The sequence below is a fragment of the Leucoraja erinacea genome, chromosome 6, assembly GCF_028641065.1.
Source record: "Leucoraja erinacea ecotype New England chromosome 6, Leri_hhj_1, whole genome shotgun sequence".
Classification (NCBI taxonomy): domain Eukaryota; kingdom Metazoa; phylum Chordata; class Chondrichthyes; order Rajiformes; family Rajidae; genus Leucoraja; species Leucoraja erinaceus.
Genome location: NC_073382.1, coordinates 68,893,664 through 68,909,656, shown reverse-complemented (window position 1 = coordinate 68,909,656; position 15,993 = coordinate 68,893,664). Strand labels below are relative to the sequence as shown.

The 15,993-nt window shown below is 43.0% G+C and overlaps 1 protein-coding gene across 4 annotated transcripts in view; it reads right to left on the bottom strand.

Annotated features, from left to right (window-relative positions):
- Window positions 1-7,769: 7,769 nt before the first annotated feature.
- amotl1 (angiomotin like 1) overlaps window positions 7,770-15,993 on the bottom strand; it is a 111,973-nt gene continuing 103,749 nt past the window's right edge. For all 4 annotated transcript variants that reach the window (XM_055637306.1, XM_055637307.1, XM_055637310.1 and 1 more), the window contains 3 exons: window positions 14,392-14,648; window positions 10,904-11,155; window positions 7,770-8,408 (listed from right to left, as the gene is read on the bottom strand). In XM_055637306.1, the coding sequence (XP_055493281.1) occupies window positions 8,305-8,408; window positions 10,904-11,155; window positions 14,392-14,648 (613 nt within the window). In that variant the 3' untranslated portion in view covers window positions 7,770-8,304. The remainder of the gene's footprint in view (window positions 8,409-10,903; window positions 11,156-14,391; window positions 14,649-15,993) is intronic.

Genomic DNA, 15,993 nt, shown 5'->3' with positions numbered 1-15,993 from the left:
TCTGGACAGCCAGAAGGGGGGCTATGTGAGGATGCTGTTCATAGACTACAGTTCAGCCTTCAACACTAAAGTCCCCACCTGACTAGCCGGGAAGCTAATGGAATTGGGGCTCAACACCTCCCTGTGTGCCTGGGTCCTGGACTTTCTCACCGCCAGGCCCCAGGTAGTCAAGATGGGAGGGAATACATCGAAGTCCCTCACCCTGAGCACAGGATCGCCCCAGGGTTGCGTCCTCAGCCCCCTATTGTACTCCCTGTACACACATGACTGTGTGGCTAGGTTCAGCTCCAACTCAATAATTAAGTTTGCTGATGACACTGTGGTGGTGGGCCTGATCTCAGACAACGACGAGAAGGCCTACCGGGAGGAGGTGGCTGGTCTAGCACTCTGTTGCCAGGATAACAGCCTCCTCTTGAACATCAAAAAACGAAAGAGCTGATCATGGACTTTAGGAGGGCACATCATCCGAGGACGTACACACCATTGAGGATAAATGGGGATCCTGTGGATAGGGTGAACTGTTTTAAATATCTGGGAGTCCACATCTCTGAGGATATGACATGGGCATCACACGCCTCAGCACTCGTGAGTAAGGCAAGGCAGCGCCTTTACCACCTCAGGCAATTGAGGAAATTCAGAGTGTCTCCGAGGATCCTCCAGTGCTTCTACGCAACGACGGTGGAAAGCATCTTGTCCGGGAACATTACCATCTGGTTTGGGAATTCTCTGCCAAGGACAAGAAGGCTCTGCAGAGAGTAGTTCACTTGCCCCCCTGCAAGAACTATACATCAGGAGGTGCAACTCCAGAGCCAACAATATCATGAGAGACCCCTTCCACCCCTGCAACGGACTGTTCCAGCTGCTACGGTCAGGCAAACGCCTCCGTTGCCACGCGGTGAAAACGGAGAGGTTGAGAAGGAGTTTCTTCCCAGAGGCCATTCGGACTGTAAACGCCTATCTCACCAGGGACTAACTCTACTGAACGTTTTTCCTTCCATTATTTATTATGTAAAAGAATGCGTGTTATGATTGTTTTTATAGTTTGTTTGGTTGTTTGTCTTTTGCACAAAGGTCCGCGAGCATTGCCACTTTCATTTCACTGCACATCTCGTATGTGTATGTGACAAATAAACTTGACTGAATGCTGTTATTGCAGTTATTGATCTCTGCACAATACCAATGGATCAATATGACTTTGGGGTTTGTATACAATTTGTAATGCTGAATTATACTTTATCTCCCTCTAGTCCCCCCTGACTCTCAGTCTGAAGAAGGATTTCAAACCAAAATGTCACCTATTCCTTTTCTCCAGAGATGCTGCCTGACCTGTTGAGTTGCTCCAGCATTAAGAGTCAAGAGTGTTTTATTGTCATGTGTCCCAGATAGAACAATGAAATTCTTACTTGCAGCACCACAACAGAATATTGAAACATAGTACATTGTAATCGATTTAATAAACAAGAAATAAATGCTCAGTGTGCGTATATATAAAACATACACATATATACATGCATACATACACACACATATATGCACACATAAAAACAAACAAATAATAATACTGCAAAAAGACAAAACCAATGACCCCAAGTCTATATAGTCCTGAGCTTATTGAAGGTTGTAGAGTATGTTACTATGTTTGGTGCAAACCAGCATCTCCAGTTCCTTCCAACACATGATATTTTATCTGCCAGTTTCAATGTCTGCCCTCCATTGGTTATACATTCAGGGAAACATCTTTTTGTAAACTTATTTGCAGTCCTACTTCGCAAATTTTCCAATTTTTATTTCCCACCCTGCCAATTGTTGTCACCAATTGCGCAAAGTCAGAATGTCCAACTTTGTCCAACCAATGCATTGAATGTACAGCAGAAGCATTTAGGTCTCTTCAGGGGATGACTGTGTTTTGCCATCCTCACAGGCATCTGTGTCATCCGAATGTCTTTGCTGACATATGTTAATTCCAGATTTTTCTGCAAACAGGTGCAGGGAAGAAATGCATGGGAAGTATGTGAAGCACACTGGTGGTATTCATACCAGACATAGATGGAACACTTGGGGAGTTGTCGAAAACACTTCAGGAATTTGCTAATAGAGTGACTGCTTAGTTACATGAAAACCTTTGCAATTAATATTGTACCAGACACATACGGGGAAGTGTTTTTTAACGTGCTTAAACATTTGTTATTTATTTGTGCAGGAGCGGAAGGGTAGAGTTGCAGCTTCACAGCCCCACTCTGGTTTTCTCAGAAAGTGTGAATCCTGCAGATTTGTGAAAGAGCAGCGTTCATAAAACTGGAAAATTGTAAATACTTACTTTCCGAAGGAACTGAATCCTTGCCGTGGGGTGGTCCACTGATTCCGAAGCCAAGCAGTCATTATTCTGTTTGTGGTGGGAAATATTCCTTGCGGCAGGCACCTTGCCAGAGGCAAATTCGGTCTTCTGGTGATACTTGCAGGTTAACACAGTTGCCAGCAGGGGTCACTGGTTGGTACTGTGAAGTGCAAATTGCCCGGAATCTTAAATCCCCTCCCCATTGAGTCCAAGGACAACGTTCTTCATCCAGGTGACCTGAGGTCAGATGGCAGTTCGAATCCGGGCCCTTCCTGTATGCAGCCAATCATTAATTCACCTCACACATACTTTTACACAATTGCCACAGATAGAAATAATCTTGCTGATGTGCATTGGAAACTAAAGTCCAAGCTGGAGTTTGAAATCCCCAAACTCCTAAGTTTAAGCCACCTTTAGTATAAGCCACTATCTTGGAAAAGGAGATGAATTGATTCAGCTGCATAAAGGATGGTTAAATATCAGATTAACAGTAAAAATGACAGCTAAAACCCACCAAAAGCAGCACACACCATGTTGGCAGCTTCTAACAACAACCTTCCAAAACAATGGCCAGTTGAACAGGAATAAATATGCCTTTACTGAGGATTTCTAGCACAAAGTTGAAAATTGACCTTGAAGCTGTTCTTCATAAGGTCATAAAGAATAGTAGAATTAGGCCATTCGGTCCAACAATTCTACTCCGCCATTCAATCATTGCTGATCTATCTCTCATCTCCTAACCCCATTCTCCTGCCTTCTCCCCATAACCTCTGATACCCAAACTAATCAAGAATATATCTATCTATATCTGCCTTAAAAATATCCAAAGCCTTCTGTGGCCAAGAATTCGACAGATTCACCATCCTCTGCCTAAAGACATTGCTCCTCATCTCCTTCCTAAAGGAATTTAATTCTGAGGCTATGACCTTTGCTCCTAGACTCTCCCACTAGTGGAAACATCCTCTCCACATCCACTCTATCCAAGCCTGTTGGCTGTGGGGTAGATGATAACGAGTTATACAGATAGTGGAACTCATCAGGTACAACAACTGAGGTGGGGGTGGGATGGAGAGAGTGGGGATGGAAGGTTACGTAGAGAAATCAATATTCATATGCTTGTTTGGAGTTGCCCAAACAAAATATGACATTCTGTTCCTCTAATTTGTGTTTGGCCTCACTCTGACAGAAAGACCAGTACGGAAACAGGAAGGGGGAGTTAAAGTGGTTTGCTTTTTGTGTCTATCTTCAGTTTGAACCAGCATCTGCAGTTCCTTCCTGCTCCCTCTAATTGGAAGTTGGCGACTGATGGATCAAGTGCCATTTCTATTTTAAAAATAACTGAATTTATAAAGAGGAATTGCTACTGTTGTTGAAATGTAGGGTCTGCATCTGCTGCAAAAGTCAATATAATGTACACGTTCATGAACGATCAAACTCCACTCGTCCATAGAATAAAAGACAAAGCATCTCAGGAAATTTAATGGCAAAAAATATTTAAAGGTTGATAAGGTTGTATGATGGGAACCTATCGAGCTAGGTTAACATCAACAAGTATAACAGTGGACTCTCTGAGTATTGTTCCAATGCATTTCTGTTGATCTAAGAGTGAACTTCAATCTTGGTGGCAGCCGATGAACTTGGCAAAAGCAGTCCAGGATTTAATGGAGGCCGGTAATTTGCGGTAGTTTTAAAACAAAATAAAATGTATCTGGGAAGGGAGAATGCTTCCACTATTTATTTTGTTTCTTCCGAGAGTTTCAAGAGACTTCTTATCACTCAGCATCCACAGAGGTCGAGTCCCATCTCCCAGCTGCTAGTCCAGGGACCCTGTACGGGGGAGTCCAGTTGTGGGGTCTGAAGATGGGTCCCAACCCGAAACGTTGTCTGCCCATTTCCCTCCACAGATGCTAGTCTGCCCCGCCGAGTTCCTCCAGCTGATCGCTTTATGCATTGCCAGGAGGCCCTCTGTTCAGCAAGGCGCTCCTTTGAACAGCCCTTCCGAGATGAAGCAACAGTGAGCATAGGGTCTAAGAAGGAACTGCAGATGCTGGAAAATCGAAGGTACACAAAAAAGCTGGAGATACTCAGCAGGTGCAGCAGCATCTATGGAGCGAAGGAAATATAGATGCTGCTGCACCCGCTGAGTTTCTCCAGCTTTTTTGTGTACCCGTGAGTATAGGGTCTTCTTGTTCATGGAGTCACCAGCAGAAAGACTGTGTTCAGGCATAGGAGGAAACCAATTAGGCCTTCGTCTTGAAGAGGAAACCAGAAGCCGGCACTGCAGCAATGATGTGGACATTTATCTCAGCGTGAAGACAGCATATCCACGTATCTCCAGACTTGCTCCACGAGCATCTCCAGGTTCTTCTTGGTGGACACTTTTGCCACTCTCTGTCCCTCCATATGTGCTCCATAGTCTGTGTGAAAGAAAGAGCACAGTGGCGTGATGCTTGCTCCACGCCAATTTCTTCTCAACCTCTTCTGAATGCCAGACCTCTTATCAACAAAGGACCCGCTTATGTGCCCTTTTCACCCTTGCAGCAAAATAACCACTTTTACTTCAAGATCTGGCTGTTTTATTTTCTTTTACAATTCTATGGGGCCAATTATCCTCCTTCCACACGTATCAGTAGCCAAGGTGTTAGCCAACCACCAAGGTACAAGTCTCCCTTTAATAATATTAGTAAAGCAGTTAGGTTTTAATGAGTCTGGGGAAGGGTCTCGACCCGAAACGTCACCCATTCCTTCTCTCCAGAGATGCTGCCTGTTTGGCTGAGTTATTCCAGCATTTTGTGCCTATCTTAGGTTTTAATAATAACCTTGCAAGTTTGATGACAGGTTTATCCGGTGCCAACTCATAAATTAGCAGATTCATTGAATTCAAGACATGACTTGAGCTCAATAAATTCCTTGTGCCATGAGCTGCAGCTCTTCTCTATACCATTTGTCCTTCACCATTTCACGCTATTGGTAAAAGCAGCACTGCACCCCTTTCCACGGCCTTTCCTTCACTCCAGCTATGTCCGTTCTCAGAACATTAGGGCTTCAAACACTGCCTCTTTACTGTATCTGCTCTTTGCACAATGCTTTGTTGGCTGGCAGCAACACGAAGTCACAGGTCCTATAAATTACTTCTGAACAGAGAATTAAGCTGTTATCTAAAGCAGGGAATAGTAAAATATATCAATTATACTGCACTACTCCCTCTACTCCACAGCAGTGTTCCCACTTTGAAGGAAATTACAAAAATTCAGGAAATTCTGGTTGTCTTCTGGTAATTTTAGGGAAATCGAATAATTTCGGGAAATTACCGCATCCGGCCCGCGAAGGGGTGTGAAGGTAATACACTAATACAATAATAATTAAAGGTTTAAACAGAGCGCTGTCAGTTTAACGCGTGGGAATTTAAACAAAGAGCTGTCGCTGCAGCGCTATGGGTTCTAAATATAGCACTACCGGCTGCAGAGCTCTGGGTCACAGACTGTTCGGGAAAATTCTCGTATAACAATGAGTCTTTGGAATTTTCTTTCTCAGTGGAAGTTGAGCCTTTGATTATTTTTCAGGCAGAGGTAGAATTCTGGATAAACCTAGTGGTGAAAAGTTACCATTTGGCGGTGGGATTGCAGTTACATTGGGATTGGCCTTGATTTTACAGAACGATGGGTGGGCTCAAGGGGTCGGAGGGAGGGATGGAGAAAGGGGGGGGGGTGGATAGGAGGAAGCAGGAGGGAGAGAGGGAGGGAGGGAATAAGAGAAGGAGAGATAAAAGGACGGCAGAGAGAGGGAGGGAGAGAAAGAGGGAGGGAGGGAGATAGGGAGAGGGAAGGAGGTCCAGAATGTCAGTTTCCTCACCAGAAGTCAGAGCCTCTACAGTGATGTACACGGCTGGTGGCTCCCACTAATGCTGTAGTGGATGATGAGGTGCTGGTCATCATGAAGCAAATGAAGCTCTCCCCTTCTTTCCCAACAATGCAACTTAGAAAACACCCTATTGCCCTAGCAGGTCACATTTATTTTCATTGGTGATAATGACCTCCCTGCATCCTGTGTTTGCTTCGTGTCGTTCATCAATATTGCAAGCCTATCCAAATTATTCAGCTCGATTTTTTTGGCTCAGGGAGCTCGGCAAATTGTTTTTCAGTTAGTGTTTTTACTGATCGTTAAATTATCTCCTGGAATTATCACAGAATTCCTTCTTAGTGGATTCTCCGAAGAAACAGCTAAGAGTTGTTAACATTTTTTTGAGATGGCCACCAATTTTCTGCCCAAGATACAATTAGAAATTCCTGGGAAGATTCTATCACCCTATACAGCATTGAACATTATTTAGTGTTTACAAGGGTTTTGTATTTCCAAATCTGGCAAGAACATTTATTACTGAGCTGAAGTATGATACTTTTAAATAACAACTTTAAGCATAAATATTAGAAGCATAGTTCTGCATTTAAAATTATTTCTAACAGCAGTAATACTATTAACTCTTTCACAGTTCAGATTTTGAGATGTTGCCACTATTTGTATAGATGCAACAAGACCAGGCTGGGAGAATTGGTGTCCCTCTGCTTCCTGCAAAAAGAAATATCTATGCAGGATCGGGATATAGCAGCAACTGGGCTATTAAAGAAGTGATTTTTACCAAATGGATAGCTTGCATACTCAAACTTGGATCTGATTGTTCCTATTAATATGGATGTTCAACTTCTTTTAAATACACATGCTCAGAAAACACACTACATTCTAGTGATAGAGCAAATCATGGTCAGTCACATTCCATAGATATCTGCAATATACTACTTGTGGAATTATGATAAATCCCTTTTTCCTGAAAAGCAATGTAACCTCCATATATCTTCCGAATGAGCTTGCCACTTGTTCTACTAGTGCCCAGTTTGGCAGAAAATAATCATCCCTTTGCAAACCATATTTTAAGGAAGGAGGACATTGTAGCCTACAACATTTATATATTTTATGGTATATTTAGTGAATAAAATCCCAATTTAGATTCACCATAATAATCATGACAAAATCAGTGTTTGTGTATAAAATAATTCATCAACCTTTTGATATTTTACTTTTATGTTATCAGTGAAGTTGACTAATCATCAGGGCAGGTTCAATGCTGTTGTAATCTGCAAACCATTGGCAGTACCTGTAACGCATTATATAATGGTGGTCAACACTATCAAGGACTCCGTTATTTGTGTGCAAGGCAAGGTCTGCTTTTACTTTTGTGGACCAAGCCTTTTTATTTTTTTCATTCTTTGATTGTATTACATGGAACATTTAATGCAGACATTTTCTTATAAATATACACCAGAAAATCTGCTTTGTTGTGATCTCTCCTTGTATATGATTTGCTAAGCTAACGATTCTAAGCCTAATGCACCTTATTTCCACATTAAAACAAAACAAAATACTAAAGTATACAAAGAGCAGGTTTACACAGTGGCAGCTTGGTGCCTGTTCATTTGTGTTTTTAATATGGCAATAGTTGCACAACTGAAAAGCAGTAAAGGTGCTACCTTATACCGTTAATATCAATAAACACATGGTCGTGAGTTCAGGAAAAGTGCAAAGCAGCCACAAAAAACTGCTCCACTATGATATGAATAGAAGATAAGTGCATAGGTATATTACAATGAAACAGGTTGCTCAGATTATTGTGCTCCTAGCTCATGTCATTTGAGTTTACAGCTCCATCAAATGCATTTCAATAATAACAAACACGCATCCCATACTTTCCATCTCATCCACTGCCTTCCTCTTTGCTCAGTACACTTCCATCTTATATACAGCATATGCGCAAACAATTTCACAAATACATCTACATCCAAAACAGCGTCCTTCTTCTTTGACAAAATGTTTTTTTTCACAACTTCTGATGATCCATGTCTTTATGATACTCGTGTCTTTAGTGCAAGCTTCGTACATCTGTAGACTGAGCAGCAGTAGTGAGCTGTATCCTGTTTTTAAATGAGGATTTCAACCACATCTCCATCAAGGTTGGGTTTGTAGGAAAAATAGCCACTTCTTCCTTTCTTGTCATATGATCGGGTAAGCATGGTGGATGTATCTGCCGGAGAGAAAATAATACAACATATCAGTGCTTTGGGGTGCATGATCTCTCTGTGCAGTCTCCCAAATTTAAAGAAACACTGGCAATTCTGAATGAATTATAAACCTTGATTTTACATTGTTATTAAGATGTTTGCAATTGTGTCAAAATATCTCCACAGGCAATGTATATGGTTATGTAGATTCAGGGTACAACATCTGAAGAAGGGTCTTGACCTCACGTCACCTATCAATGTTCTCCAGGGATGCTGCCTGACTCACTGAGTTAGTCCACCACTTTGTGTCTTTTTTTAAATGATCATTTATGGTCATGTTGGCTTGGAAATTCTTGGCATCTCTTCTCCCAGCCAAAATAAGGGGTTTCTTGAAGCAACTAATAAATTTTAATATTTTAATATGCAGGAAGTAATTTAAAGTCAGCTTTCAAGAACAGTAAAATTAATGGCAATTAATCATTATTAAAAATATTGCTACTTCCATTTCTCCCAGGTTTTGTTCACCTAGACTCTCCTCAAAACACTTCAAAACAAGTAATATCTGTGGAATCAGATTCTGCTTTGGAATCAAATATGACGTGATATTTCCATTATTTAATTATTAATGGCTATTCAGCCACGGGAAAAATGTCTTCTATTTGAATGCAAAAACAAAGAACTGCAGATGCTGGTTAAATGTACAAAAGGGCACAGTGCTGGAGTAACTCAGCGGGTCAGCAGGCAGCATCTCTGGAGAACATAGATACACGATGTTGAGTCCAGACCCTTCTTCTCCATGCATGTTGCCTGACCCGCTGTGTTACTCCAGCACTTTGTGACCTTTTGTCCTATTTGAATGTTGCCCTCACTCTAGATACACCCAGACTCATCTGGGTTTTACTGAATATCACTCAGTGACCAGGCTCTTTTCACTTTCCAAACACAGTGGTACTATACACAATTGTAACTTCCTGAGGGTGTTCATCTTGACATTTTTTGACTAAAGTATTTAAGTATCAAAGTATTTGGACCTATTCCACACTGAAACAGGAAGGCAGGTTACTATCTAAATGGCGTCAAGTTGGGAAAAGTACAACGGGATCTGGGGGTCCTTGTACATCAGTCTATGAAAGTAAGCATGCAGGTGCAGCAGGCAGTGAAGAGGCAAATGGCATGTTGGCCTTTATAACAAGAGGAATCAAATATAGGAGCAAAGAGGTCCTTCTGTAGTTGTACAGAGCCCTACTGAGACCACACCTGGAGTATTGTGTGCAGTTTTGGTCCCCTAATTTGAGGAAGGACACTCTTGATATTGAGGGAGTGCAGCGTAGGTTTACAAGGTTAATTCCCGGGATGGCGGGACTGTCATATGCTGAGAGAATGGAGCAGCTGAGCTTGTGCATTCTGGAGTTTATAAGGATGAGAAGGGATCTAATTGAAATATATAAGATTGTTAACGGCTTGGACATGCTAGAGGCAGGAAACATGTTCCCGATGTTGGGGGAGTCCAGAACCAGGGGCCACAGTTTAAGAATAATGAGTAAGCCATTTAGAACGGAGACGAGGAAACACTTTTTCTCACAGAGAGTGGTGAGTCCGTGAATTCTCTGCTTCAGAGGGCGGTGGAAGCAGGTTCTCTGGATGCTTTCAAGAGAGAGCTAGCTAGGGCACTTAAAAATAGCAGAGTCAGGGGATATGGAGAGAAGGCAGGAACGTGGTACTGATTGGGGATGATCAGCCATGATCACATTGAATGGCGGTGCTGGCTCGAAGGGCTGAATGGCCTACTCCTGCACCTATTGTCTAAAATGACCTATTTTACATAGTCTGAATAGACGGGTCTGAATAGAAAGAATGGGTGACATTTTGGGTCAAGATCCTTCTGATGAGTCTCAACCCGAAATGTCACCAATTCCTTCTCTCCAGAGATGCTGCCTATCCCGCTGAGTTACCCCAACATTTTGCGTCTATCTTCAGTTTAAACCAGCATCTGCAATTTCTTCCTACACAGGAATTATCCACACCAAGTTAACACCCAGCAACCTCACCATTAATTAGCAAATCCTTTTACCTGCAGTCTCTTAAACGCAGGAACAATGGTGATGTTTTATTTTTGCTTTATTTGGGCCAGAAATCCAAGGCTGATCATAAAGCGCCCAACACCAAATCAGTCCCCCTTGTTCATCAGAGCAAGGATTACATGTGATCTTGCTGGCCTACATGGCTCAATTCTGCTTATGCTGCATTTATGAGCGAGCTTGTAGACAATCATTCAATATCAATCAGTAAAGGTGGTGCGAGGGCTGAGGAAATCCCTGTGTCTTGGTGCCAAATGTGGGAAATACACAATGATGTTTATTCAGCAGAAACTGCTGAACATGGTCTCAGAAAGGATATAATCCCACGGCATTGAAGTTTTAAATGCTGAAAAACATTTTGTTATGAACACTCCTGGAAGAGGAGGAGAATTAGTTCAACTTTATTAGCCACCAACAAAGCCATGGCCAAGTTTGTTTACCTGTTCTCTCAGTACAGCTACGTGCCGATTTAGGTCTGACGACGGGACTGCCAACAGGGGTAGTGTTGAGGCGCCTTCTACCATGGATTGGAGCACTACTTGGACGGATCAATTCAGGACTTTTATCAGTCTGCGTACTGTTGTCCTTACTGCCAGTCTTGCTGTGTGTGGAAACTACTGGAATTGAGAGTACAGTTGTCTGAAGAGGGGCGGACAAAATGTTTTCTTGACCATCTTTAGCAGTAAGCATCCCTGTGAAATAGAATCAAATTAGCCATCAGTCTGAAGAAGGGTCCTCACCCAGAACGTCATCTATCTAAATTCCACAGAGATGCTGCCCGACTCGCTGAGTTATTCCAGACAAGGTGTGTGGCAAGGAACTGCAGATGCTGGTTTAATCCGAAGACAGACACAAAAAGCTGGAGTAACTCAGCGGATCAGACAGCATCTCTGGAGGAAAGGCATAGGTGATGTTTCAGGTCGAGACCCTTCTTCAGACCTGAAACGTCACCTATTCCTTTTCTCCAGAGATGCTGTCTGACCCGCGGAGTTACTCCAGCTTTTTGTGTCTATCTTCGAGTTATGCCAGCAGTTTGTGTCTTTTTTTGTAAACCAACATCTGCAGTTCCTTGATTCTACATTCTAAAATTGGCCATTGGTTGTTTGACAGCTAAATTTGTTTGCGAAATTCAACTTAGCCTCATATAAATACAACAAATTTATTGAAAAGAAAAATCACCTGACATTCAAGTTTTTAACCAAATTGAACATGTGGTCATATTCATGCATGAACAGTTAACTGTACCCTACTCCTTTTTAAAACTTAATTTATGCTGCCATTCTCATCAATTTATGGGCATGGAGCATTAAACAAAAATGGGGCTTGGAATGCATTTTTAAGAAGTGCCAATGTTTTAATGGTGAGTAATGCATCCCTTTTATAGTTTTGATTCATGCTCTTGGAAATGTAACTGCTTTAATGAAAAGCCCTTTATACAGATTTATATAGTAACAAAGTCGTAAGAAAGTAGCACTAAAATTGACAAGGCATTAAAGAATAATATTTGTATCAAAATTTGAAATCCATTTGCAAAACGTTCACAAGTTATAGGACCAGAAATAGGCCATTCGGCCCATCAAGTCCACTCTGCCATTCAATCATGGCTGATCTACCTTTCCCTTGCAACTGACTTCTCCTGCCTTCTCCCCATAACCTCTAACACCCGTGCTAATCAATAATCTGTCAATCTCTGCCTAATACATATCCCATGACTTGGCCACAACAGCCTTCTATGGCAATGAATTCCACAGCTTTACCACCCACTGAACAAAGAAATTCCTCCTCATCCCCTTTCTAAAGGTAAGTCCTTTTATTCTGAGGCTATGGCCTCTGGCCCAAGGCCCCTCCACTGGTGAGAGTTCACTACTTGTTATTAAATTGTCCGATAGTATTTTTTGAGTATTGAATAACAGATTTAATTGGCATAATTATGTCACTAAACATCTATATATTTCATAAATTCAGTTTTATAGATGCAGCTAAGAAATTTCATGCTTGTAATCCTGTGTGATGGATATGAAACATTTTAGACTGGCAAAGCTGCCAGCTCCAACCTAGGGTTGCCAAGATAATGATTGAGGAAAGAGTACTGACTACTTATCCCTAACTAACAAACTAGAGTAAAATGTACCCGAAGGTTGATGTCCACTTGAGTTCTGATGGGCTTATTTCCATGCTCCGTGACTATGGGTCAATTTTATGAGATTTTGAACTCTTTCCCAGTGAGTGTTAATAACACCCTGATGCAATTTTACCGGATAGATTGTTCTGCATACATACGTTGCTCAGATTTGCTCTTTAAAAGCATTTGAGCAAGTGTAAGTAGCTCAAGGAGGTAGATATACGATTCAATGGGGGTCAGGAGCAGCAGAAATGCTCTGACCAGGTATTTATGTGGGCTACTGGACCCATCCCACCTCAGGGGCCGCTCCACTGCTGGATTTCAGATGGCCCGATGCTTCAGAACCATGCAGCCCACTAACGGCCGGAGTTCAAAGTAAGGCCAAATGCAATTTGAAGGAACAGCATCTCATATTTCACTTGGGCAGCTTACAACTCAGTGGTATGAATATTGATTTCCCTAACATCTTGATCCGTGCATCCCCTCTCTCTCCAACCCTCCCCCACACATCATACTAACTTCAAAGTCGTCTTGTTGAGTCTCATTGTCTGTAATTGTAATTGGTTTTCACCTAGTCCACTGCAAACAATGGCTTGTCTCCTTTAATATTGTTACTTTTTTACATATTTTTCATGCATATCTTTCATATCACTCGGTTCCCTTTCTATCTCATCTAATCTACATCACCCACTTTTCAGAGATGCTGTTCCCTTTCCCCTGACTATCTCAGTATTTCTGAAGAATGCCAGTGTCAGTCACATTCTTGCCAGATGTATGGCAAATAGGGGGGGTGGGGGGGGGGGGGGGTGGGGGGGGGGGGTGGTGGTGTAATGTTAGTTGTCTGTAAAGACTTTATGTGTGTGTGGGATGGGTAATCAAAATGTGCTCTTCTAGAGAATTTGGGGGGGGGGGGGAGAGAGAGAGAAAGTGTGTGAAGGAGGAAGGATGTGTGTGTGGAAGGGAAGGAGAGAAGGGAGGGAGAGGGAGAAAGGAGGAAGGAGGAGAAGGAAAGGGAGGAAGGAGAGAGAGAGAGAGGAAGGAGGAGGGAGGGAGAGGAGGGAGAAGGAGGGATAGGGATAGAAGGGAGGAGAGAGAAGGGAGGGAGAGGGCTGGCGACAGGAGCCGATGCCGGGGTCCGGGCGGACGGGGGTGAGCTGAGGCCGAGGCTTGTAAACATTGCTCCAACCCCCGGCCCTCCCTGTATTGTTCACCGTGTCTCCCCGGGGAGAGAGGGGGGGGAGCCGGGGCTGTGTGCGTGAAGCGCGGCGACTGGAGGGGCGAGAGCGCTGCCCCGGGACCGTGAGGGAATGACCCACCTCCCCCTCTCCCCTTTCTCCATTCACCCCTCACCCCCCCCCGACCCCGCCTACCCCTCTCTCCTCCCTCCACCCGGGGTAGATCTACCCGAGCAGAGAGTAGATAGCGGGGCCCCCTTAGGCGCGGGGCCCAGTTGGGAGCAATTGGTCCAATTGGCTTAAGGCCAGCCCTGATGGCAAAGAGATCTGACCCTGAAAGCAAAAGATGTCATTTGCCATTGGTATTGAGCTACCAACAGGTTCACCAGTTAATTTTGGTGATTGCCCACAACTGGGTTATATCTGCATTGATCATTCTGAACTACATAACAGCGGGATGAAATGCTCACACTTACAACTCTTAACATCAAAACCATCAACGGCTGAATTACAAATGTCACACGAAAGAAAAAAAGACATGTTTTCCCCACAGCAATATACGATATACCAATAGGTTTTAACATTTTCATATACCGTAATGGGGAGGGTAAAGTATTCGTATGGTGTTCACCTGCACTTCCGGTCCAACGGTTTTCCTCCTTTTTCCCGTCCACTATTTGGGAATTGCTGAGGGACGTCTGGCGAGAATGCAGCCCATGTGTGGAGGGAAATGACCTGCCAGGCCTCAGAGACCCTGCTTCAAGCTTTCCCACCTCCTTCCGTGATCGCTGCTGGAGCACTTTGATCATGGCATCTTTCTCGATTAGCTGTGCATGAAGGTTTTTTATTCTATTCGAAATGCAGCCAAATCCGGTTATTTCTGCTAACCTATTGGAAATTAAAAAAAGTTATTTAATTGCGCAGTTGTTTATTCCCACTCCAGTCCCAAAGATGCCGAGTTTGTTCAATGGGCAGAGGTCTTCATATATGATCATGTACAGGTTCTTATCCTTCTAAGCTTATTTAACTCTGTGTTAATGTTACAGCTGTTAGTTATCTCTCCTCAGTCCATTATTTCCCCAACCCATTTCATGTCTTTCATGGCCCACTTAATGTCCAGTTTGGCAAACACAAAAGGGGGGGGGGGGACAGCACCCCATATGGCTTGTAGCCTAATGGTATGAACATTGAATTCTCCAATTTTAAGTCACTAACCCACAAATAGCCCCTTTCCCACTCCCATTTCTCCCCCCCCCCCCCCCAAGACCCCCTTTTTCTTTCCCCTCCCTGAACCCTGGCTGGCCTTCCACTGGCTTCTCCCCTCCCCCTCCATCTGTATCTTTCCAATGGCTGCACAATTCACAACTTTTCTATCCCACAGCTTAACAATTTGCAACTCTTTACCGTTTTCGGGCTTACACTTGTCTTTTCGTCCATGGCCTTTGTTGAACAATCTCCGTATCAAAAAGGCCCTCACCTGTGTTCATCTATTAATGGCCGTGTTCTGTCTTGCCCTATCCTCTCTTCTTGCTTTCTTTTCCCCCGCACCCCACCCCCCCCCCCCCCCCCCCCCCCCCCCCCCCGCAATCATTCTGAAGGGTTTCGTCCCAAAACGTCACCTATCCATGTTCTCCAGAGATGCTGCTGATCCACTGTTACTCCAGCATTTGGTGTCCACCTCATGTCTTTACATTTTCTTCACAAATAAGGACTGATCTGCTCTTTATTTTCAACATTTTCAGTGTATTTATAGTATCAAGATCTTTAATTTTCCTTTTATGTCTTGTATAGTATCCAATTGATCAGTCGCTAGCTCTGATTAAACACACGGATATTATAAATAACATCAACCTTCCAGTCCTCAGTAGTCGAGTTAACAGAGGTAGCTCATCAGCTGAGACATTGCCTCAGCTAGAATTGTCCGACTTGATGATTGTTTAATTACATGCTTGTAAAAAAACATTTTTGTTTTAGAATACTCCGTACCAAATTGAGTGATCATTTGCATTTTCAACAATTAGTTTTTCTATTAGTTTCAGTTTAGTTTATTGTCATGTGTACCAAGGTACAGTGAAAAGCTTTTGTTGCGTGCTAACCAGTCAGCAGAAAGACAATACATGGTTACAATCGATCCATTTACAGTGTACAGATACATGATAAGGGAATAACGTTTAGTGCAAGGTAAAGTTGGCAAAGTCCGATCAAGGATAGTCCGAGGGTCATCAAAGAGGGT